We start from the raw sequence: 24,510 nt of genomic DNA, 5'->3' as shown, positions 1-24,510 counted from the left end.
CATTTTAATGATAATATATACTTTTATTTAGGGTAAATACAATTTTGAATGTAGGACTTTTACTTGTAGTTGAATATGTTTAGTATTTACTTTTACTTCGATCTAAATATGCAGTCAATTTGCATTCAGTCTAACATACGTTAGCCAGGACTCACTATAAACATGTATGATATGTGATACAATATGAAAGTTGATTTCTTTAAATCAATCAAACAAACCAAGAGAAATGACAGTGCAGTAAATAAAAGCCAACATCTTTCTCAATGAAACAGGTGCGGTCACACAGTTCTGGCCCCGCCCCCATGGTTACCATATTTGGAGATCTTCCGCATTCCAAAGGAGGGGGAAGGGGCGGGGCGATGACGCCAGCTGTTCAATGGGCTGTGGGCTCGTGCTCACTCACTCAGCCGGTTAGTAAAGTCTTTGGAGTCGGTGGGGCGGAGGAGCGCAGAGAATTTGGGATACGAAACCACGACACAAACAAACAAACAAAAAGTTGTGTGGAATCATGGAGTTCCGTCGGGTCAACTTCTTCTTCTTTTTATTTATTAACTACATATTTATCAGCCTCCAGTCGAAAGAACGTAAGTACCTTTTAAACATAAATAGAAAGGTTTACCACACCTCATGAGTCAGGAAGTTGGAATTTGATAGCCTGCTTAAAGTTTTACTTTTGCTGCTATGTTTGTTTTCTGACTTTGTCAAGTTAAAATCCAGTTTTAAAATCATGTTGTTTGTTGTGTTGTTTTTCAATATCACATAAGAAAAGAAGCTGGTATAGTGATTTTTTTTTTTTAATGTGTCCCTTTATAATTTGAACTAAACTATTTAGATTTGATGATTTGAATCATCAAAAATCTCAGATTATCAGGTTTTAATATATATTAGGCTTTTTAAATGAATTATTTATTTGTAATCACTGGCTTTTGTCAACCACAGGGCTAATAAGGGCCACCTGTAAGATGCCCAGACATGTCGGACTTCTTTCATTTGTGGTGCTGATTCATGTATTTCTCTCGTCATGGCAATTTAACTGCCCACGCCTTTCTCAGACATTATTTGTCCTGTACCCCGGACCTGAAGGACACGGTCAATGAAGTCTTGAATCAGACCGACATGCTTGATTAAAATGTCAAAGCATGGCATGCGCCCCCCATAAAACTGTTGGCCCCTGAGATCAAAGCAGAAGAGTTTATTGTACAGTCAAAACATAGTCATTTATAATTATTTTACAGCCTAATAAACAAATATAATGTATATATTCCAGTGCCTGTACCAAAGGGATATTAGGGCTGTAAAATTAGTCAGACAGTTTATTGGCCTTTTATATACACATATTGACATCATTTAATAGGTTAATGTTTATTACATTATATAAAGTACTTGCGTTTGATGCATCAAGTGTCATTAGTTGCTTTTGTGCTTGTTATAACTCATATGTTTTTGTGTTTTTCCCTGTAGAAGTATTGCTGGATATGAAAGCTTCAGGAGGAGAGTTGGGGTGGTTGACGTCGCCAAATGAGAACGGAGTGAGTATTTATACCTCAACAGGCATTTTTAAGGCTTCAGGTTCAGGACTTGAAACTGCCTCTCTCTGTGCGAGAAAACAATTGAATAAAAGGCAGCTGAAGAATAGTTGATGTGAGAATTTGAACGCTGTTTGGTAACAATAACAGAGGCCTCTTTCCTCTTATTCGGTCTACTAAAAAAAGGGAGAGAGGAATGAGTGGCAGCTAGATGAGGTTTGGCAATGCTCTTGCTACCCTTTCATGTAGACCTTATGAGTTCCATTAAAATGTCAAGGTTCACCAGACATATAAATTTACAGTACTTAAGTGCATTTTACACAATCATAGTAGATTTTCATTCCAGCACTAAACAATAAAACTCAACAACTGTTGATTGTTTTTCTCGTGTTTCCTCTTTGAACTGAGAGATAACAGCGAGCGAGACGATCAGTACGGTTGTGAGAAGACATGTTAAGAGTAAAACATTGTAAAAAGACATAGAAAGGCTGGTCCATGTGTGGAGAACCATCCCTCTATCTATAGTTCAGTGGTTTTCCATCTAAAAAAAGCAACAGGACATGGCCACTTCCACTGTGTGGGCTTCGTTTCTTGTGTGACTGTTCTCAAAAGATCTGAGGATTCTTATTTCATCGGATAGGATTTCCCTTGTCTATCAAAAATGTGCTTTTTTTCTTGACAAACATGCTCATGTGTAAAGTGTATTTAATTTGTACTGGGGATGACTATTTGCAATATGTGGTCTTGAGCTCAGGAAACATATTTGAACAGTTTTCTAAGTGCAGTAGTAGTAGACAATAGAATAACAATTAGAAAGTAATATAGAAGATCTAACATGTGTAACTATGAAAACCATAGAATAAAATGACCTGCTATGCTTCATAAAGCGCTAATTTAATATAATGGCACCAATTTCACTTATTGAAATAGTGGAGGTTGCGTTTTAAAATTTGCCTAATTTATTTCATCTGTCTTTTCTTACAACAGTTAAAGTTATGTACATTCAACCTTTGATTTACTCCCTGAAACACACCAGCACCGCTAACATATGAGGTGTTAAATTTTAATGTTAAATGGAGGCTTTTAATCTTTCTACTAGTCATTGCTTCTCCCTCTTAAAAACTCTTTAATTGCTGCCAATTCTGCTGCCATGTGCCTTTGCACTGTGCTTATAAAGCTCATCTAACTGCCATAAATGTTAGTTGGTGTTCTACCGTAGTATTTGCTGGATTTATGTCTGTCTCTCTCACACACACATGGACCCTTGTGTGTCAGTGGGAAACCACACACGTCGCAAGCGCAGCACATGCTCAGGCCAATAATCCTATAATGTGTGGAAAAAAAGCTCCAGCTCACTTCTGCGCTTTATGAGCTTCTTAGTCAGCTTGAGAGAAGAGGTGTCTCATCAATAAAACTGGTTCATGGCAAGAACAAAGCCTCTGAACTCTATACTTATATCCCTAATTTCTCCTTTCATTATTGTAGCTTGTAACAGTGACTTTTGCCCCTTAAATTGATCCTTCTCGTCTCTCTCTTTTATCTTTTTCTGTTTCAGTGGGAGATAGTCCAGACGGTGGTGAACGGCTCTCTTTTCTATACCTACAGTGTATGTAGCATAGACTCTTCTGAACAGGATAACTGGTTACGGACAACATTCATTCAGGGGCACCCAGGGACAACACGGGTCTCTGTAGAGCTCCGTTTTGTCGTGCGAGACTGCAACACCTTCGATGGCACTTCCGTGTCCTGCAAAGAAACCTTCAACCTTTTCATCTCAGAGGCTGATGCCGATGTGGGAACCAATTTCCGTAAAGGGCAGTTCCGCAAGGTGGCCACCATCGCTCCTGATGAGGTCACACGGGGCCGCGTGTTGAAGGTCAACACAGAGACAAGGACTGTGGGGCCTCTGTCAAGAAAAGGCTTCTACCTGGCTTTTCAGGACATGGGCGCGTGTGTGGCCCTGCTCTCAGTCAGAGTGTACTACAAGACATGTCCGTCCACAGTGCAGAGCTTGGCGGCCTTCCCGGAGACGGTGGCAGATACTCTCAAAGAGGTGGAGGGAGCCTGTGTAGAGAATGCCATCAGTCAGGCCACCCCACGCATCTACTGCACAGCTGAGGGTGAATGGGTGGTGCCTGTAGGCCAGTGCCAGTGTCTCGCAGGCTACGAAATCACCGGGGACTCCTGCCAAGGTAAGCACTGCCATGAGCATGCCACGCACTCAACTGAGACATGTTTGTGTCGCTGTGTGAGTTACAGTGAATGAAACACCTCCGACCACTACTTTGGCAAGGTGTGAGGAATGAGTTCAGAGGAATGTTAATTATGTCTGGTTTGTTTGGAAACCTGAGATAAAAACACTTCATATCTGTCTTGAAGTAGGTTGAGTACAGCAGAATTGGCCATGGGAAAGAAAGGAAAAATGGGCAGATGTCTAAACCTGTTTGTTTTGTTTAGACATTGAGGCAACCATGGATTGCTCCATGAGGCACAGATGAAAACCTCTGAGTAGATTTGGAAAGTCTCCCATCAATGCATCATCGTCTCTTCACCTGTTTGCCGATAGCACATTCTTTCTTTTCTCTCAGGACTCAGGAATGGGGCTTAGCTGCGGCACTGTTTTATAGATAAGTTGATAGCTGTAGGTGATAAGAGTACAGTACAAAATGAAACCAGTTTCATAATACATCCTACTTCTAAGTGGACTTTGAGTATGTTGTTTGTTCACACTGGAAAACTATCAAAACCACATCAAAAACCAATCAAATTCATTATGACTCAAACATCACCGTCCAACAATTCAGTAGAAATGAAAGCATAAAAATACTTAGCTTCCTAATTTTAAATTCACAGTACCTTTCCAACGTCGCCTTTTGATAAACATGCAATAACGGTGCACTTTAAAGGTTAGAGCATTTTACATTCAACAATTCAGATATTTATAGATATATAGTTTTGCATAAACAAAAACACATCTAATTTTGAAATTATGGGGAATTTGGAAACACACTGTGCCTTTGTTTATTTATGTGCGTGACACCCAGGATGAGGTTAACTATGTAAAAACTTTGAGCTATGTGGCGCCCTTAAGGAAGACCTGTGAGTACATATACGAAGTCAATAAAAAAAAAAGTGTGTACAGTAAATGACATAGCTGTGGTGTTCATACTGTATGTGCGCTTAATGTTTGTGTGCAGGCTGGTCTGTCTTTGGCATTTCTGGGGTGTGGTGTGTTGAACTGTCTGGAGGAAACGTGGGAGGACAGAGGGTACAGAGAGAGGAGGAAGGAGGGAGGAAGGGCACAGTATGGTGCGGGGATTTTCTGAAAGGAATTCTTTCACCCTTGCGTCACCTACAGCACCGATTGACTAAAGGAAGGGACGTGTGAATGTGTCAGGATGACTACCTGAGCCTGTGTGTCTTCTTCTCACAAGTATTTGTTTGCACCAGTTGCCAAGGCAACAGTAACCACAGATTACAGGGATGGGGTTGACACACCTATCAGAGGTTAGACTCTCAGTCATTCTGTGGTTTATGACTCCTGTTGGGTGCGAGTCACCTTAACTGGCAGAGTTTCGGCTCTTGTTGGAAACTATTTCTACAAGTTAAGAGAACACTCATACCGATGATAGATAATGACAAAGCACTGCGCTTCAAAGAGTGAAACTAGTAGCGAGGTTGTAAAAAAGGAAGGCAGGATAAGTGAGAAAGGCGGGGAGGAAGTCAAGGCGGAGGAATGTTTTAGTCTTTGAGGTTCTTGACCGCTGGCGGATTCGAGCGGAGCACCTGAAACGGAAGTTGGCATGGAGCTGTGGAGAGGAAGACAGGAAATATTTATGACGCGGAAAAACCCTGATTCCAAAGTCTGGAGGATGACCTGATCAATAGGACGCAGGAAACATCTTTTATTATATAAGTAAGAACACAATGTTGTAGTTTGTTCCAGACAACTCACTAATGTCAGAAATACCAACAGCCAATCATTCCAGTTTTTAGGTTTATTAAAGTGATATCCTTAGAAGCTCATGGCCTGCATGTGGATTCCACTGAAGAGCCCAACTGTTATGGGAAAAGGAAGTAAGCGAGATGAAGAGGAATGCTGACTGACACAAATAAGCAGGTTGTCCTTGGTTGGGTGGGGAGTGAGTCGACAGTTGGCGCATGAGGGTGGTTAGTTTCGTGGCTGCTTAGTTAGGTGTGGAGTGTAATTTAGTCAAGAGGATTAGTAGAGCAACAGGACAGCTGTTAGCCAATGACATGCCCCGCTTTGCCTCTCTTTGCTCTTTCATCCGGTTGTTAACACACGCAACGAGCTCCCTAATCCATGTTCCCACTCATTAGAACAATGGGCCGACACAAAGAGCAGAAAACAGATTCAATTAACAGATGCACCGGTGCGTAGCATAAGTCCTTTTCACATGTGTGCTGTAGTTAAAGGGAGTGTGGGACAATTAAATTTCCATCAAGAAGTGAACATAAAAGTTTGTTAAATGAATAAAAGTTTAGGATTACAATTCAAATTGTTAGTTTACAAAAGTAAACCTGAAGCTAAAATCTTTGCTAAAAGATGAGATTCATTATTTACCAAAGTTTGCATTCACAATGTTTTTATTCAAGCATTGCACACATGCCGCCGCTTGCGAGCTGTAATGAGTAATGCAACATATTTATGGCACCACTCTGTCCAATCTCAGAGACAATAGATGAATAGGGCTGGAGTTTCTTTGGTACGTGACAGAGGTCCTGCTGCTTCAGCTCAAGATGAAATGGGTTGGCCCCCTTTTCTTATGCGAAAAGACCCTCAGCTACACCCCCATGCCCACCAAGTGACTCCCCAGAGAGAACTTCTGTTGGTGCTGCAGACCTTTGGCCCCATCCCCCATCAGTCCATCTATTCATCTTTATCCCTCCTACTCAAACTCAACCTGCTCCTTCTCCTCCACCACGGCAGTACTTGGAGTGCAAAGGTCCTTCTGCCTTGGTGGCGAAGTAACGCGACCACATCTTCAATCCAGGGTTCACTCGACCTTTTCTCTCAGCCACCAGCACAGGGGCCACATGAAAGGCTGCTCCCTCGGGAGACAGCAGAATGAAAGCAGAGAAGGAGATCTTTCGCAAGATCTGTTCTTTTAAAAGTTTTTTACTGTGCTCGGAGGCCCCAGAAAGTATGTGCATCTGTTTCCATAAACACACTGAAAACCACACTCGCCTCCAGCAGCTTTTCCTCTTCCTGATTTTCTTGTCCTTTAACTATTCAACCTTCCATTTTGTAATTTGTGACCGGTGTCAGGGGTTAACGGAAGGAAGGAAGGAAGAAAGGGAGGAAACATCAGTCTCAGACTAACTTGCAGCTCTTGTGTCCTGGTTTCTGTCCAGTCTGCATGTTCATTAACCTCACATGGCCTGGAAGGCTGTTTATCTGTGAGCTGATATGTCCATTGCAATACCCCACCAGTGTCCAAGGTGCCATTTCCTTTGGCAAAAACACAAATATTATCTGCCAGAGGGCTTGAGCTGAGAGTTCACAGGGGAAAGGAAGATCAGATCACCTGATGGATTTAATGCTCTGCAGTCATCCGGTTGACACTAGCAGTGTGACCTGAGATTAGGCCTCCAGGCGAAAAAGGCGAGTGGAGGCAGATCGTCAGGGAAATCCCTTTTCATTCCTCTGGATACAAAGACTCAGTGATTATAGGTTGCACACAACAAACGCTTCCTGTCGGGTGGAAGGAGCTGGTATTACAGAGACAGCTTCATTGTTTGCTTTTTGATCAATCATTCCTTCCTGTGTTAGTCAGGCTTATTCATACAGTACATGTCATACTGAAGCTAACAGACTTCCTCTCTCGCACAGCATGCAAACCAGGCTACTTCAAGTCATCTGTATCGACTGAGTTATGTCAGGTTTGTCCTGATAACACCAAGCCCTCCGCAGCTGGCGCTACTGAATGTCAGTGCGAGGAGGGTTTCTTCCGCTCCCCATTAGACCCTCTTACGGCAGCTTGCTCTGGTAAGACCCAGACTCACTGTCCATATTACATCATACTACCAACAAAGTCAACTTTCAACTTAGTAGAGGCCGTTTAGAAGTTTGGGCTAACTCCTCTGTGTTGTCCACTTCCTCCTTAAGCTCCACCCAGTGCCCCTCGTGACTTGACCTCCACCACCCTGTCAGCAGAGGGCAAGCTACAGCTGTCCTGGAGTGAACCGCTGGTGACCGGGGGCCGTAGCGACCTTACCTATAGCGTGGTGTGCGAGCTCTGCGACGGGGCCTCATGCGTCCCCTGTGGTGAGAAGGTTCGATTCGAGCCAGGTCCTACAGACCTGCAGGACACCACGGTTGTAGTCGGGGATCTGGATTCTCATCTTAACTACACGTTCACTGTGGAGGCCCACAGTGGCGTGTCCCAGCACAACACTGAGAGGCCCACCACTACCATCACCACTGCTCTGGACTATACTGGTGAGCTTGGTCATATTTAAAGCTTTTTATTTTTGCTTTGATTTTTCGCTGGAGTTTTGTTGACATTGGCCTTACTTCCTCATTGTTTAGTGTCCCACAGATCCAACTGCTTTATGTCTGTGTAAAAATAATTATGATAATTGCAAAATCAACCATTTTTTGTTCCTTTAAATATATTTTTTCTTTTGTTCTGACCTTATTAAAACCCAATATTCAGAAAACTAGTGAAGTGGTAACCTTTCCCTTTGGAACAAACTACATTTGATTAAGATGACAAAATACAGAAATAACCATAAAAACATTGTTATTACACCAAATAATGAACTATTTAATGTTTTGTAAATTATATGGATTAACAAATATACACATATGTATTAGTATTGTTTGCCAAAAACCCATTCACAGAAATGTACAGTATGTTATCCTATATACTGACATTACTTACAGTAGGCTATGTTTGGGGTCAATTATTCCTCAGAGAGGTGTCATAAACAAACTCCAGTGACAGAAATACAAATAGACTTTGGATTTGGGAGGGGTTGTGTGATGTAAAAACTACTGTCAGCAGCCATCACAGATATAGACCATGTAATAATCATTCGTAAACAGCTGTAAAACATGGTTTAATATAAGTCATGAATTTTCAAGGTGATAAAACAATGTTATGTATTTGTTGAGCTGTTACAGAGGAAAGGTTAAGAGTTAAGAGAGTGACAAAAATGTCTATCCCTTTTTTCATGCCATATTGTAGTGATCAGTAAAAACATTGTAAAAAAAGAAAGGCTTACTACACAAAGAGGAATCCACTCTGACCATCTGAATCATAAAGGCTTTCATTTCCAAATGTCCTTTCCAAAGTCTATGATTAGTCACTAACCATTATTTTGCTTTCTGTCCCTCACCAACCGTTAGATCCCCCTAAGGTGACGTTTATCCAGCTGGATGATCGCAGCCCCACCAGTCTGTCTCTATCCTGGGCTGTGTCTCGCAGACCTCCAGCCCACATCAATCACCGCTATGAGCTTATGTACCGCAGAAAAGTAAGACAGTGTGCTTTGTTTTCTTTTGTGTTTCTTTCCTTCAAAGAAAGTGAGGCCGCTGGAAGAATATCAGAAAAAAAAGCTCTTTTCTGGTTAAAATAAAAATGATTCTAATCCACCCTCTTTTAATGTTTTCCTGTTAGGATGATGATGGCATGCGCGACGTAACCACCTACATGGTCCTGATTTTGGAGAAAAACTCAGTCCAGATTAATGACCTCACCCCAGACACTACTTACATGTTCAGGGTCCAGGCACTGAGCCCTGAAGGCAACCCTGGCAGCTACAGCACGGAGCATGAGTTCCAAACGTCACCTTTAGGTACCGGCAGCCTTAAAATCTACAGAAGATGAAATAGTTTCTCAAATGTCTATATGTAACTTTTACTTGAGTCGATTAATTAATCTTTTTTTTTCTTTTTCTGTGATTTGCACAGCCGAGTCTCGGATCCAGAACAACTCCACCATGGTGATGGGAGCGGTTGTTGGAGTAGCGGTTATTCTGCTCATCGTGGTGGCCGTCCTGCTGCTGCGTAAACGGTTGGTTACAGCACTCTTCAGATCCACCTTCCGTTCAATGCCTGTGTCATTCAGATAAATGTTATCTACAGACCTGCAAACTGTGTGATTATGTGCCACAAGCTCAAGTAAATTAAGGATATTTTGGTGTGACAGCTCAGGGAGGGTTTATCTGTAATAACCAGTGCTGCTATTGAATACAGCTTCAGTCTTTTTCAGCTGACACTGACCTGTAATTACACTAAAATCCAGTCTGTATTCTGTGTAGTCCTATAGTGATTATTCATGTTTTCCTCTCAGGAGACTGAGCTCTCGCGGCAGAGGAGGACCTGAGGATCCCTACTTTTCAACAGGTTAGAAGTCCATACAAGCAATAATAATTTAGTATTATTTACTAATGAAACAGCTCGTTAAGTTGTTATTTAGCCTAATATCCTGATCATTATTTCCTCCCTCCTTAGATCAGCTGAAGCCTCTCAAGACTTACGTTGATCCACACATGTACGAGGACCCTAACATTGCCATCCAGAAGTTTGTCACAGAAATTGACCCCAGCGCCGTCAGCAAACAAAAAGTCATTGGTGTCGGTAAGTGTTTTTTAAAATCATCTGCTTCCCAATTAATTAATTAAATCTCAGGGTTCAGTGTCTGATGTTTCCTCCTGCTGTCTGTCTGTCGATCAGGAGAGTTTGGGGAAGTGTTTTGGGGCATGATGAAGAATCCCGGGCGAGGAGAGGTGACCGTCGCGATCAAGACCTTGAAGCCGGGCTACTCGGAGAAGCAGAGGCAGGACTTCTTGAGCGAGGCCAGCATTATGGGGCAGTTCTCGCACCCGAATATCATCCGCCTGGAGGGAGTTGTCACCAAATGTGAGTCTTTGCCTTTCAGACAGAAACCAAAACAGCCCGTCATAACGTATTTATGTAACATCAAACCACTCATATACTTTTCTTTCACTTTTTTTTTGTTTTAATTTTCAGTCAAGCATGCCATGATAGTGACAGAATACATGGAGAACGGAGCTCTTGACACATATCTGAAGGTAGGTGTTTTGTTGTGAATGAGAGAGTCACACACACTTTGAAATCTTGCATTGTTTACATCCATGTTTACTTGCTCTTATTTTGTCTGACAAACAGTCCAAAACCCTAAAATATTCAATTTACTAAAATGTAAGATGAGGAAAATCAGCAAATTCTCAAATTTGAGAGCTTGGAACTACCAAATCTTTGGCCTTTTTGTTAAATAATGACCTACATACAGTTAAAAGCTGAAAAGACAAAGGAAAGTCGTGCTTGACTGAAATTTCCAACACAATTAAAAAATTGAAGTATTTATTTATTTATTTATTATCTCTATAGGACCGTGATGGAGAGATTGCACCGTACCAGCTCGTGGGAATGCTACGTGGAATAGCTGCCGGTATGAAATACCTCTCAGACATGAGCTACGTCCACCGTGACCTGGCAGCGAGGAACGTCCTGGTGAACAGCAACCTGGAGTGTAAGGTGTCTGACTTCGGCCTGTCTCGTGTGCTGGAGGATGATGCTGAAGGCACCTACACAACCAGAGTAAGTGCAACAGCTACATTTCACAGCTGGAAAAAAAAAAAAAAAACCCTTGTTTTTTTTTAGTAACCAAAGCCAGACTGTTAACGGTATTTTCACTCCCAAGTGTCCAATCTAAACTGTTGGTCTTTCAGCACCTTGTGTCTCCACTGCCTTCATCCATTAAATATGATTTGTTAATGTTTCTCTTCTGTCAGGGAGGTAAAATCCCCATCCGCTGGACCGCCCCTGAGGCCATCGCATACAGGAAGTTCACTTCAGCCAGCGATGTGTGGAGCTTCGGCATTGTGATGTGGGAAGTCATGGCGTTTGGAGAACGACCCTACTGGGACATGAGCAACCATGAGGTATGTTTCATCTGTCACAACCTCTTTCCATCTTTTATGATTGAAATGAAGGATTGTTTTGGCCTCTGTAGGTCAAACTTTAATGAACATTACCTCTGAGAGTCTGTGCTGGGATGGTGGTGATTGAAAGTGCAGTTTCCCACAATCCTCTTCAAATTAGTTGTTAATGTCAACATATGAGCACGGCACTTTTTTCAGACTATTGTCTGTACAAACCCTTTGCCTGTCACTACAGCCATAAATATACTTCAAAACTAAGCGCAGCCTCCACTCTGCTCCGGTCTCTTCCTTAGGTCATGAAGGCAATCAATGAAGGCTTCAGGCTTCCTGCTCCGATGGACTGCCCTTCCGCTATCTACCAGCTCATGCTCCAGTGTTGGCAGCACGACCGCTCCAAACGACCTCGCTTCACAGACATTGTCAACATCCTGGACAAACTGCTCCGAAGCCCAGAGTCTTTAAAAGCTATCGCTGACTTTGATCCACGGTATGCTTTTTTTTTTAAAAAAAACAACATTGTTTTAATGAAGCTTAGATTGAGGAAACACTGAGGAAACATCATTATTAAAAGAGACTAATCCTAATCACATATTTTATGTTTATAAACCCTTGTTGCGTGTTCCTCTATTTGAATTCTAAAGTCTTTCTCAGATTTTACTTTAACCAGGGCAGCATTAGTCTTGTTATTTGCTGTGAGAAGACTGTTAATAAGTCATTGAAACGTTTTGCAGCTATCCCATCTGCAATATGTTGACAGTAAAACTTCCTCCCACCTGTTCAAACATCATCACATGCTCAGTGTACATAAAGTAGCCATAAAAAATGAGTAATCCAATCTTCCTTTTGCTTCCCGCAGCGTGTCCATCCGCCTGCCCAGCACCAGCGGCTGTGACGGCACCATGTTCAGGTCGGTGCCTGAGTGGCTGGAGTCCATCAAAATGAGCCAGTACAACGAAAGCTTTGCCCGCGCGGGGATCACGACCATGGAGCAGGTGCTCGCCTTGAGGCATGAGTAAGTGCACACATGGCACAGGTGCAGCTTCGCCACTCTGCGCTGACGTATCTGGCACCCTGCCACATTTTGTGGTAACACAGAGAAAGTATTGAGCTCTCAGCTTGAACATTTGTTATCCAAATTGTGAATGCAGGAATACTCCACTCCGCCTCTGCCCATGTCATTCCTTGCATTCTCTACTGCCATACCCTCCGCAGCACCACTGCGCTGTCTTTATTTAAACACATTTTGTTCTTAGCAAAAGCTATAATTTATCTTTTTCCCTTTCAGAGACATCAGGAATATTGGAGTGCGGTTGCCCGGTCACATGAAGAGGATAGCCTACAGCATCCTGGGGCTGAAAGACGAGACCAGCTCCCTCAGCGTGTTCTCAGTGTGATCTAAGCATTCCTTCAAAATCAAAAGTGCACTGACCGACCATGCCATTTCACTCATGGACGACGAGGACTGAAGTGCGCAGGGGTGAAACTGAGCTACACAGCAGTTTTATTTTTCCTGTTGCACGACTGAAGAGGACTCTCCAAGCCACTCAGAAAAGGACTGAGATCTAAAAACACTTATGTACTGTATGATAAAAAAAAAGAGGAATAATTTGTCATCATGTAAAAAAAAAAATTATATGTTGAACATAAGCAGATTATGAGATGTAGTAAATAATAAACAATTATTAAAGTAAGTGCAAAATGTGAGACCATATGAGAGTGCTTGGGTTTGTATTCACTGAATGACTGAAATATTTAAGGCTCTTCATGAATAAGGGCTTCTTCTTTCAAGCACTCACTATTTCCTGCCAGTGTTTCTGGATCCTTAAAATTGTTTCTCTATGCTTTTTGTGATCAGCGAGACTTTGTTGTAAATTTAGAACTATTATTCCGCTCAGGGCAAAGAATCACACATTCTTATGTTTTGTAGTTCATCTCTGGATCACATGATGCATTTTCCTCAAGCCAGTTTGTTTGTTTACATCATGTCTTAATTCAACTGTCCGTTTGTATTTAATATTTATTGTATTTTATATTTATGTCACTTATGTGAGAAATAACTGTTCCGATGCATGTTGGCCAGGTGTTTTTATTTTTGTGTTGAAATAAAATCTGTTGCCTTGTGACTGGATCACTGTCTTGTACTCAGCAGTAGTCGTTGTGTATTTCTTATTTAATTTTTCCTGTACTAGCTGGGTTGTTAAAAGGATGGCAATGTCCGTCCATCCAAAACTTTGGCCCAGACTGAAATATCTCAGAGACATTAATGGTTCCCAGATGATGGATCCTAATGTGTGGTTTGTGGTTCAGAGTAAAATAACTACTGGATGGATTACCATGAAATTTGGTGCAGACTTTCTTTGTGAATGTTGGTGATCTCCTGACTTTTGATCTTGTGCCATCACTTGGTCAGAATTTCACTTTTTCCAATACTTTATGGTTTATGACTGAATACTTTTATACTGTCTTTTTAATGCCAAATTCCCTCTTTATGTTACAATCCCTCCACTGCTGCTGAACAGAAAAACACTGTCTGCTGAGACACAAAGAGGGAATTTGTTTTACTAAAAAGACTGTAACTGTGGAAGATATCTGCTTTATTTGACTAACTCAGACTCAGGCTCAAACTGTACAGAAATGACAACCAGTAACACATATTGTATAATAAATGCATCCTGACTACACTTTATTTCTTTACATCTCTCTCGCTCATTTTTCACATCTTTGCTCACAACATTACATACAGTATGATATAAAATCTCACCAGTGACCTCACATGATGGCCTTTCTGCTGACACCATCTTCACATAAATATACGATTTAATATTGCCATGCATTCCTCTTAACACTTTCACTTTAAGATGCTAAAGACTCACTTTCCAATTAGTGCATTTATTTCACCTCGACTGCTGAAGATGAGGAACTAAAACCTCAACTTTTATCCATCTATCAGTTCTTTACAATTAGCATTACAGCCTTACAGAGCTGTTTGTGTGGCCACAGACTCTTTATTCTTGTTTTGGTGACGGCTGTCATCCAGATGCAGCTCATTAACCTCTGTGACTTTGCCAAGTTGGAGCAGAATGTCACACCTACACAAAACTGTACTCCATCATACCACAATCACTCAACCATGTTACATTCCTCCGCTGAAAGGTTTTCACTGGAAATGCACTGGAAGTGTCATTTTTGTGACTGACAGCCTTCACAAAAAGCCTAATTACATTGTAAAAATCATCTAAAATCTACTTAAGATGTCAAATTGTGACTTTTATGGCTTAAATCTGAGAGTCGCAGCTCATTCGGTGTCACATCTTATAATTTCTGCTTATTCCTTCACACAGAAACATCTCCACACCCTTTCTCTCACACTCAAATGGTCCCAGTCAGGGGTGTGGCTGGAAATTTTGTACCCGCTGACAACAGTTCAACAACAGTTCTCACACATTAAATATCTGCAATCCATGACATGGTCCTGTACAGCTGAATCATTCTCACACACACCCAGTGGTGCCCACGAGCTCTCAGTGGCCTATAAAAGACTCATATATAATGACACTTTTATCAGAGACAAGGGAGAAGTTCCTCGATAAGAATAACCTTTCTTGGATTGTGCTCACTCATACAGTCGGCAAGATAGAGAAAATCTACTTCCTCAGTCTGAATGGAGAAAGGTCGAAGTATTATCTCTGAGGCTCCAGGATCAGTGCCTCAGCAGAGCACTAGAGAGCAAAAATTTACAGGTCAGATGAACAAGACTGACTGAGATAAACTCAGTTTTTCCACTTTATATACCTTTGCATTTAACTTTTTACCGTATTAAAAAAAAAATCAAATCAAATGTTTGGAAATCGGTAATTTCTACTTTATGTAACACAGCCATCACGTTTTTATGAGCTGCAAATGACTGTTTCAGGCCATTCGGATCCTACGGGGAAGATCCAGGTCATTGGAGACATTTTCCAGTTCACGGTTGATGTGAGTGAATTTCCTCCAGAAGATGTTATCATCACATCTTCCAACAACCTGATAGAGGTGCATGCTGAGAAGGTGAGTCATGCAGTAACCTTGGTTTAGCAAAAACTGGCAAATGTAATCTGTGATAGTAACCACAAAATAGTACCCGTGCTTGTTTTGGAGAAAAAAAAAAAACAGCAACAGTAACGACAACAACACAATGAGTGGTTAGACTATTGAATGGAACTTAAATTCAATTTTATCTTAATTAAATGAAATTAATAAAGATATGCCAGGGTTGAATCTGATTGATTACTGGGGACTGAAGAAACTTTCAAAGTGTGAAATTCTTTGTTTTTTATGTGAGTCAGTGTCTGAAATTTAAGTCTGAATTTTAATAAAACCAATTTAGAAGAATAGTAGGGCAGTAAGTAGATAAGAGGAATTCAAGAAGAATCTAGAAATTTTAATAATGTGCTCTTGACAGATCTTGACTTACTACTGAATATAGTTTGAGTTTTACCTTTGCTTACAGTGTAAAGAAAGAGTAAATTTCTTTAAGTGTAAATTTCAAACCGGAAAATAATTTCTGCCTTCTTGTCAGTCATACTCTTTGTTTTTGCCATGCAGCTAGGAGAAGATGGCATCGTCACAAACACTTTTTCCCACCAATGCAAACTTCCAGCAGATGTGGACCCCGAATCTGTCAAAATGACCGTGGAGAGCTGTGGGGTCCTTACTGTCAGAGCTCACAGGGTATTATTACACAATATGTCCTTTTTGTTCTCCGCATGACATTTCTATTAAAACACACCTATGTTTTTTTAATGCATTTTCTTTATTGTCCTGTGTTTGTCCAGATGTAATCTCAGCGTCCAGCCTGTGAAACGCTGGACTTTAGTGACATCTAGCGGTAGAAGAAGGAATCAACACTGCAACATTCAAGACTGTCGGAAATATGAAAAGCTCCAGTTCAGTGCACTTCATGAACTATTTTTAAAACTGTATAGTCTATGACTTGAACCAAACAATATTGCAAATAGCCTACTACTGAAAAAAGTGCTTTTCTATGATACTTCTGTTACTATGATGTGAACTTTACGGCCAAAAAGCGGCGGACAGCACAGAAACCTGTAAATAACTGTTTGAATAAATGCTGTTAATACATCAATTGAAACGTTATCAGCATGTCTACTACAACTCTGTGAGGCTGAATGTGTAAAGTGTTCTGAGATTTGTAACTGCTGTGTTAGATGTAGGCTTTTAGTTTTCGAATAGGCGAAAGGCAGATAATGCGGTAATTTACGACTTTTGGAATATCATGAAGGCAACACCACTAACTAAAAGGACCGCCGGAAGTGACGAAAGCGGTTGTCAAGGGATGTTTTAGTTTACGGAAGTATCTGTCAGTTGGCTGCACTTTCAGACTTAAAAAAATGCAATTTACCGACCACAGTTGTTTTTATTAAAGTGCGTTATGGCCAGAAATACCTTTTTTGCTGTATTATTAACATATTAACATCGGTTTCAGATTCACCGACTCTGTCTTGTTTTGTACAAAACGAGCTCAGTGTGATGCTAAGCTAACTTAGCTTCACAACCAACACGATGACCCAAGTGCCTCCTCCCGGTTCAATCGTAGCAGCGGACTGGCATCGATGTAAAGACAGTAAAGAGTATTTCAGCAAAATCCTTCGCAAGAAGAGACGCAAGAACTTCGGTATGACAAATAAAACGCACTTTCTGGTTGAATAACGTCCATTTGTACAGTGAGTTGTGTGCGACTGAATGGAGATTCACTGCTGCCATTTCACAGACTTACCACAAACATTTCATCACATACTAGGCTGCATTTATGAATTCTCAACATCACTACCAGAGAAAGTGTCCATCAAATGTACCCCCAGGTTATTGTTTGTGGAGCTACTTGTTGAATATTGTAAAGAAATGTAGTTGATTTTGTCATTATGGCCTCTGGATGTAAACAGAGTTGGTAGCATTTGCAAATACTAAATTAGATTGTTTTATGAGGCTACAGAAATATTGTATCATAATTTATGTTTGAGGTTGTCTAAAAAGGGAAATGATGTAAAGAAAATGACATGTTATTAGCTTGACTCAAACTGTTTTAGTTTTCTGTTTTTACCTGATAATCAACATGATATTACAATAACTATAAGACACAACACCACAACAACAACAACTGACTTAACTGGTGTTGGAGCTACCTGCATGCTATCATGTAAAGTGTAAACACAAATATCATATTCAAATTCACTAGAATTTGAAGACCTGAAAGTGGTGTCAGTGGCCAGAGAAATGTTAATTGATCAGAAAATACTTGTAAACTAGAAGCAAAGCTGAAAGGTTGATGAATTTGTCTAATTGTGATAGTTTTGAGCAACCCAATGGTGGATCTACACAGAAAGACTGACAGTCATCTTTTGTTGTTGGTTCAGTCATTTTCTTGGTAGTAAAAGATCTAATTTAAATGCTGAAAAGCATGAAAGTACATTCAACTAATACCAAGCATCACACTGCCAATTAAAATCCTGGTGATCCTTTTAATAATTTGTTTTACAGGCCTGTTGGAGTCTCCAGTGATGCCCCCACATGTAGCAGTGGACACAGTTCACTATAAGATCTTCATCTCGGGCAAGAGTGGAGTCGGGAAAACGGCTCTTGCTGCACGTCTTGCAGGCCTGAATATTCCTAACATGCACTATGAAACCACAGGTACTGTGGGTCCCTGCTCACTGACGTGACACCTCAGACTGACAGTGACAGTTGAACTTCAATCGTCTAACTATGTAAATTAGGGATGGAGGGGGGGGTTTGTTGAGGTTTCTTATGTGGAATGTTTAAGTAATTTATACAATTAAATAAATCTCAAATTAAAGAAGTTAATGACGTCACACCAATATTAGTCTGGTTTATATTTTCTCGTTCAAGGTATTGAGACGACAGTGGTGTATTGGCCTGTGAAGCTGAGAGAAAGCAGCAGAGTGCTTTTCTTCCGTCTGCAGCTGTGGGACTGTGGAGAAAACGCCTTACGGAGATTTGACCATTTACTTCCGGTGTGTATGTGTTATACAGTATTAACACATTTTTTTGAGTCAGGAATTAGTAATGGATGCAGTGTTTGCTTTGTATTAAAAAAAGAAATCTACTCAAGATCTTTTTTTTACCATTCCCTGTGTGTTCCAGTCCTGTAAGGAGCAGGTGGACGCCATTCTCTTCCTGTTTTCCTTCACTGACAGGACATCTTTTGATGATCTGTCAAATCAAATTGCGAAGTGGACTGAGCCATCTGTGGGCCGAGTTGTGAAATTGGTGGTTGGCACTAAGTATCCTTTTGTAAACGTGTATACCGTAACGTTGCCTACATAAAACACTTCAACACACTTTTAGAAACACTGACAAGAAGAAAGTTCCGCTTTGAGTTGTCTTGAATGGATTTACTGAAATTTAAAAGGATAAACCTGGCGTTATTCTATTCTCATTGTCAATAAATCACACAAAAAGACTAAATCCAACATTAGTCTTACTCTCAATACTTTTTGACTTCCCTATTTTGTCTGAGGCAGGGCTCAGGAATTTCCTAAAACAGCAGGGCACTGTGGTTTCGAACAAACATTATTCAAACAGGAGTAAATAGTGCATTTGTTGGGGACTTTTCAGCGGTGGATTAATACACATCGGCTCTTGTGAGTACTTATGGCAGTGTGACGATGTTTGTCGTATTGAAAGAAACATGTCAGCCAGTGCAGTTGGTTTGCTCATTGATGTGTTTTCAATAGATATAGAATATCTTCAGTGTTATCCTTTAATTCAATATAAATAACAAGGAACTAGTTTGCATGTCAGCTTCTTATTGTACATAAAAGTAAGAACATTGTGGAACTAAAACATGCTCATCACTTCCCAAATAATCCTACTTATATCCACACTTTAGGTCACTACAAAGACGAGCATTTGCCCTTAATGTTTTCATTCAGATTTGACCTTTTCATGCACTGTGATGTGACAGAGAGAGATGTGAGAGACTTCCAGGAGACATGGAGCTTACCGGTGCTGCGTACGGGTGGGGAGGTCAGTGACGGCCTGGGTGACGTAGCCCCGATACTCAACTGCCTGGCAGAGAACCTGTGGCATCAGGACTGTGTCACAGCTGGATCAGCCAGCCACCACTCACAGCAGGAGACAGGGACTCTACTTTGATCCTGAACAGGATTTAAAAAAAAAAAAAAAGGATGGATGCTGCTGTTTAGATCTGTTCTGTTTAATGCATCATCACAGGCTTGAAGTCCCATCACATATCATCAGGGTGTTGAATCATGATATGAGATGAAGTATTATGGTTGTATGAATGAGATAGTGGTGTTAAGTTGTTCTACTGCCTGTCTTAAAGATAAAATATTCTGTATTTATTAGGTCTAGTTGAATGAAATGAATAGTGAACACTTCTGGTCATCTATGTCCATAAAATGTAAATAATGATTGAAGTTAGTTTAAGTTTAAAGTCCCTCTTCATTTGAAATGTGTTCTACTTCTTGTATCTTCCTTTGGATGTTTGAGCTTCACTGTGCAGAGTTTGACATTAGAAGGTTGTTTTCATATTCATCTGCTGAAAGTGGAAAGTTTCTTTGTGCTCATCGGCACTGTGAGCATCGTTTGTGACATCACAGCTAATTTGGAGTCAAATGTGGTGCAGTATGTATCTTCCACATGTGTGATGTGGAAACTTGAAACCTCCAGCGCACAAACACTGAGTGGACTTGTGTGCAACAGGTACATTTTTGAAATGGAAAAACTTTTATATATTCATAGATACTCTATTTTCCAGTGGGGGAGAAGTTGTAGATGCTATTTTAAGATTTTTTTTTTTTTAAACTTTTTTGTGCGCCCAAATTCAAAGTATTTATGCCTTAAAACATCTCTGAAGATCTTTTAACTATAATCTAAAAGCACCAATACTCAGTCAAACTACTGTTTGATTACAGGTATTTAATCAATTATCTGTTAATAGTGTTATTATCTATTAAATATTTTGTCACTCTTTCATGGTGAGAAGATCAAGTCGGTTTTGTCAAGTTGTCTTATTACCATCTTTTAGTAGAGACTCTGTCATTGCATCAGGTCGATCTGATATTGTAAGAAAAGACATTTTATTTATTTATTTTATGTAGGAAAAGAGTGGACATAGCTTTAAAGAGGCTAGAATTTTAATACAGGTAAAAACATGTATTCCCAGTAATAAAAAAACATCCATTTACTAACTGTGTGTCTGTTCAGTGCTTCATGTGTCATACAGTGCTTTAAGAGTGCCTTTATCAAGAACAGTATAAAGTACAAAGTCAAGTGAAGATAATCTTAGAGTGAATAATTAAACATTTAAGTTGTGCAAAACCATCAAAATGTATATTTGTGTGAAAGTTAAATAGCACCAAGTTTGATGCATAAAATCCAAATAACAGAACCTTTCAATCATTGTTTAGATGACAGCACCTTCATCCAGGTCTCTTTATCTGACCTGCAATCAAAAACAGGAATCAAAAGATGACTGACTGGCTGCTAAAGCAGATTTATAAGTTAATAATAATAATAATAATAATAATAATAATAATAATATTGGACTTAAAGATGATGTCCTCTTGTACCTTGTGTGTGTAACAAGTATCATGGCGGTCGGTTGTCCAGTTTGACTTTGAGAGAGATGTAGCAGGAAGGAGTCTGGAGGTAAACCCAGGACTTCAGTCTTCAGATGCTCAACGTGCACATGTGTGGGGAATTCAGCATGATCCTCTACTATGAACCGCTGATCCCTGACATGATGCAGAGAGAGAAAACACTGGCTGGTTTAATGGCTCACTACCAAGTGAAGACAACTGAGTGGATTATTAAACAGGGCTGAAATGACTCAAATGATGTGAATCATATTTGATAATCAAGTATAGATACCAAACATTTGCTTTGTGTTTTGTTCATAACATTTTAATAAATACATTTGACTGCTGGACAGACAACAAGTACTTTTTATTGCTTGTGTTGAATATTTGGCATTTCTTTTAATGTGCTGATAAAAAAAGCGATAGTTGTTGCTCAAATACTTTTTCGAGGAGATGATCAGAAGGTCGTTGAAGAGGTGAAGGTAGACGCCGATGAATGACATTCTTGAGTTGTAAGTGTTCTCCACAGTCAGCTGTTTCATGGGACCCTGGTGCACCAGAAAACGCCCACTTACCACCAGGGGGACCGACTGGATGGAGGAAGAGGCAGTCTGTTAGAATTTACTGCCATCTGCAGGTTGCAAAACACAATCGAGTCTGTTAAATAAAAGTCTGTTAGAAATCTTAATCTTAACAAAAGAAGTAGAAACCTTCATTTTGCCAAAGTCCAGAAGCATTTCCAGGCAGACCAGCTCCTCTATTTGTTTCATTTTTTTGACCCCCTTGTCACACTCGGACACTATCTGGTCAGAGGAAAACATCAATGATGCCATTTCTGAATGGTTAGGAGTTGGCTTTTTAAGCTATTTCAGAGGCATTTCATGTCCTCCCGCCCCAAATTCTGTCTCAAGACAACTACAGTGATCTGAGCACAAATAAACAGTATTACCTCATGAATGGCTTCTATTGCCTTTTCAAGATTTGAAACTGAGTCAGAGTCTGGTTTAGTCAGTTTGAGGATGCTCTGAAACACAAAAAAACCCCTTATGACTTCTAAAACATGTCTTACCGAGATAAAAATATATATTTAGATGCATTTACTTATAATCTAATCAAAAGCTTACCTCCAGGATGAGTTTAATACGAGTAATTCTCTGGAAGGGGAGGACAAGGAATGACTTGAGCCTCTGTCTTTGACACACTGAGTCACTCTCGAGCTTCTTGAGTGAAAACAGAAAGTCTCTGTTCTGCTGCCTTGAAAGGAAGAGATGCAACTGAATGTGGCTCATGAAAAAGTTGGTGTTGTGGAACAACTGGTGATATCGGAGCAGAGACTTACAGCAGCTGGTTGATAAGGGCCTCCTGGTACATCATGTTAGTCACATACGGCACATAGAGAGTGCGAAACGCTGGGCAGTGCTGGAGCACAATGTCTCCAACCTGAGATATTACAACACTCTCCCCCAGTCGAATTTCCAGATCCATAAGAAACCTAGAAGATACAGAGCAGCAGCTCAGCAAAAACAACAACAACAACAAAAAAAACAAACTCAAAAATATAAAGATGCTCTATTGTGTGGAGCTCTCACTTCTCACTGGCTGCCTTCACACGACGAATGTTGGAGAACAAAATGTGATGCTCCATTTGAGACAGAGTCTGCTTCAGTGGCTTTGACACAAAGAAATGATCGACAGCGACTCCGAGACTCCTCAAGTAAGATGCTTCAGAGCCGATCAACTCAAACATCGACTTCAGAGGAAGGAAATGAGAGGGAGCAAGAGTGAATGACTTTGCCACTGTTACATTAAACCTTTATCTAAGTCCAGATGAGTTAAAACTTATCTATTAATTGTAGCTTGTCATGTCTGAAGTGTAAAGCATTTTCACACCTCCTGAAGGCGGATCTCTCTGGTAGTCAAGCTGCTTAGCAGGCCCGCTGCCTTCACCTCATCTAGATCTTGCCAGAGAGTACATGGGGTCACCTTAATAAGGTGATGAGAGGATGGAGTCGTCTCTTGGAGACTCTGTTGAGGAGATGGAGCCTCTGAACGGCAAAGAAGGCTAAGACGGGACTGCAGGCCCTGCAGGTACTGGGGGGTTATCAGTTCAGACACAGAACACTTGCTAAAGCTGTGCAGATCATCTTTCACCGCCTGCAGACAGTAGTCCTGATACAGCGGGACTGCAGAGTAAAAAGAGGGGGAAATGGAGACAAGGCTCTTTACGTTGCTATAAAAGTTACACTATCCAATGACTGAAAACAGGCCTCAAGGAGAGAAAGGAAACTTACAAATATGAATGTACTTGGAGTGGAATGATATACTCAGTGCTTTCTCTTTAGCTGGATCATCTTCCCTGAGTTTGAATTTTTAAAAAAAAAGAAGCCACATTTAGATGAAAGTAAATATTTTGCCAAGGTTTAAAAGATTCATAACCTCTCTTACTCTTCTGTGCTTGTATCCTGATCATCTAATGGGGACAAAGTTGAGTCGTCTTCCTCAAGAACTTCCTCTGAGAACAGCTTTGACACTGTTGAGTGCATTTTTCCAAAATCCCACGTGCCCATTGACGCAACTGACCTGAGGGCTGAAGATATGTCTATAGGAGGACTAGAACAGAACAAAAGATATTTCATCAAGATAATCCCACATAAGAAGTTCTCCACATGCACTACGTGGTTCTTACCTGCAATCCTCAGGCTGGTTCAGGCAGTCATTGCTCTCATCAGGACTTCCAGCCTGCTCTGCACTGCTGCTTTCCAGAGGAGGAAACCCTGAAGGAAGCTGCTCTGTTGTGTTCATGGTTTGTGAGATCAAATAGTTCACTGGATCACTATTATCAATGTGCAGATTGGTGACAACGCTCCTGCTCAAGCAGTGATCGCTTTCATCTCTGCAGTCAAATTGAGCCATAATGCACCAGTTCTCTGTTCTCTCAAGGCTGACACCAAAAACTCTTTGATACTTAAACTCTGCCCAACATGAAACTTTAGATGTGTTTATTTACTGCAGCATCCTCCATCAGCCTCACAATCACTCGGATGAAATGGTGGCAAATGGTGGAAGCAGTCTGAGCTTATCTGAGCTAAGCAGCAATCACAAAAACTCGAGCCAGGTGTGGTTGTTTCTCAGGTTTCTGCCAAACTCTGCATCCAAATTCCAGGTATAATTCCAATCTTTTTTCTAAGTTCAGAGCTGAAACAAATAGTTGGTTAAGTGATTTATCAATCGACAGAAAATTAATCAGCAACAATTTGGAAAATTGATTAGTCAGTCATTTTTAACCCTCCTATTGTGTTAGGGTCAAATTTTTACAATGGCCTACTGAATACAATAAAACAAATTTTGATCATTTTTCTTTTTTTTTTTTTTTTAAATGGCTATAAAAAAACAGTTACATCTGTTGTGTTATGCTTCAAATTTGA

The 24,510-nt window shown here is 40.5% G+C and overlaps 4 protein-coding genes across 5 annotated transcripts; 3 read left to right on the top strand and 1 right to left on the bottom strand.

The window, feature by feature from the left end:
• Positions 1–417: 417 nt before the first annotated feature.
• On the top strand, positions 418–13,039 carry epha2a (eph receptor A2 a). The gene is made up of 17 exons (XM_042405629.1): positions 418–584; positions 1,462–1,529; positions 3,082–3,718; positions 7,381–7,536; positions 7,657–7,989; positions 8,902–9,029; positions 9,173–9,350; positions 9,466–9,568; positions 9,848–9,900; positions 10,009–10,134; positions 10,231–10,416; positions 10,528–10,589; positions 10,909–11,118; positions 11,313–11,462; positions 11,756–11,949; positions 12,319–12,474; positions 12,748–13,039. The coding sequence occupies exons 1-17, from the start codon at positions 509–511 to the stop codon at positions 12,854–12,856; spliced, it is 2,925 nt and encodes a 974-aa protein (XP_042261563.1). The 5' UTR covers positions 418–508; the 3' UTR covers positions 12,857–13,039.
• Positions 13,040–14,138: 1,099 nt separating this feature from the next.
• On the top strand, positions 14,139–16,363 carry LOC121893690 (heat shock protein beta-7-like). Its single transcript, XM_042405634.1, has 4 exons — positions 14,139–15,202; positions 15,376–15,509; positions 16,047–16,172; positions 16,277–16,363. The coding sequence occupies exons 1-4, from the start codon at positions 15,124–15,126 to the stop codon at positions 16,280–16,282; spliced, it is 345 nt and encodes a 114-aa protein (XP_042261568.1). The 5' UTR covers positions 14,139–15,123; the 3' UTR covers positions 16,283–16,363.
• A 31-nt stretch (positions 16,364–16,394) lies between these two features.
• Positions 16,395–19,956, top strand: cplane2 (ciliogenesis and planar polarity effector 2). The gene is made up of 5 exons (XM_042405633.1): positions 16,395–17,136; positions 18,000–18,152; positions 18,369–18,493; positions 18,624–18,763; positions 19,415–19,956. Exons 1-5 carry the CDS (start codon positions 17,025–17,027, stop codon positions 19,635–19,637), a joined length of 753 nt encoding a protein of 250 aa, XP_042261567.1. The 5' UTR covers positions 16,395–17,024; the 3' UTR covers positions 19,638–19,956.
• A 450-nt stretch (positions 19,957–20,406) lies between these two features.
• On the bottom strand, positions 20,407–24,157 carry si:ch73-15b2.5 (rho guanine nucleotide exchange factor 19). Of its 2 annotated transcripts, XM_042405632.1 has the most exons (13): positions 23,772–24,157; positions 23,531–23,695; positions 23,377–23,441; positions 22,976–23,268; positions 22,675–22,835; positions 22,425–22,577; positions 22,210–22,339; positions 22,035–22,109; positions 21,796–21,888; positions 21,527–21,675; positions 21,077–21,241; positions 20,897–20,949; positions 20,407–20,561 (listed from the first exon to the last, which is right to left on the bottom strand). In XM_042405632.1, exons 1-12 carry the CDS (start codon positions 23,996–23,998, stop codon positions 20,904–20,906), a joined length of 1,722 nt encoding a protein of 573 aa, XP_042261566.1. In that variant the 5' UTR covers positions 23,999–24,157; the 3' UTR covers positions 20,407–20,561; positions 20,897–20,903. The 2 variants fall into 2 exon arrangements, with proteins under 2 accessions (XP_042261566.1, XP_042261565.1); XM_042405631.1 differs by lacking the exon at positions 20,407–20,561 and having other exon boundaries at positions 20,566–20,949.
• Positions 24,158–24,510: the final 353 nt, after the last annotated feature.

Source organism: Thunnus maccoyii, chromosome 3 (assembly GCF_910596095.1).
Source record: "Thunnus maccoyii chromosome 3, fThuMac1.1, whole genome shotgun sequence".
NCBI classification, from domain to species: domain Eukaryota; kingdom Metazoa; phylum Chordata; class Actinopteri; order Scombriformes; family Scombridae; genus Thunnus; species Thunnus maccoyii.
The sequence above is the reverse complement of the archived record's forward strand: the minus strand, read 5'-3'. Positions and strand labels throughout refer to the sequence as shown.

Excerpts from the sequence above, each read along its gene's own strand:
- epha2a (XM_042405629.1), top strand. The coding sequence starts at position 509 with ATGGAGTTCCGTCGGGTCAACTTCTTCTTCTTTTTATTTATTAACTAC. Across the intron at positions 9,030-9,172 it reads AGCTTATGTACCGCAGAAAA|GATGATGATGGCATGCGCGA; the intron begins GTAAGACAGTGT and ends TTTTCCTGTTAG. Across the intron at positions 9,351-9,465 it reads GTTCCAAACGTCACCTTTAG|CCGAGTCTCGGATCCAGAAC; the intron begins GTACCGGCAGCC and ends TGATTTGCACAG.
- si:ch73-15b2.5 (XM_042405632.1), bottom strand. The coding sequence starts at position 23,998 with ATGGCTCAATTTGACTGCAGAGATGAAAGCGATCACTGCTTGAGCAGG. Across the intron at positions 21,889-22,034 it reads CAATAGAAGCCATTCATGAG|ATAGTGTCCGAGTGTGACAA; the intron begins GTAATACTGTTT and ends TCCTCTGACCAG. Across the intron at positions 21,676-21,795 it reads TGGACTTTGGCAAAATGAAG|TCGGTCCCCCTGGTGGTAAG; the intron begins GTTTCTACTTCT and ends TCCTCCATCCAG.
- cplane2 (XM_042405633.1), top strand. The coding sequence starts at position 17,025 with ATGACCCAAGTGCCTCCTCCCGGTTCAATCGTAGCAGCGGACTGGCAT. Across the intron at positions 18,494-18,623 it reads GATTTGACCATTTACTTCCG|TCCTGTAAGGAGCAGGTGGA; the intron begins GTGTGTATGTGT and ends TGTGTGTTCCAG. Across the intron at positions 18,764-19,414 it reads AAATTGGTGGTTGGCACTAA|ATTTGACCTTTTCATGCACT; the intron begins GTATCCTTTTGT and ends GTTTTCATTCAG.
- LOC121893690 (XM_042405634.1), top strand. The coding sequence starts at position 15,124 with ATGGAGAAAGGTCGAAGTATTATCTCTGAGGCTCCAGGATCAGTGCCT. Across the intron at positions 15,203-15,375 it reads TAGAGAGCAAAAATTTACAG|GCCATTCGGATCCTACGGGG; the intron begins GTCAGATGAACA and ends TGACTGTTTCAG. Across the intron at positions 15,510-16,046 it reads TAGAGGTGCATGCTGAGAAG|CTAGGAGAAGATGGCATCGT; the intron begins GTGAGTCATGCA and ends TTTGCCATGCAG.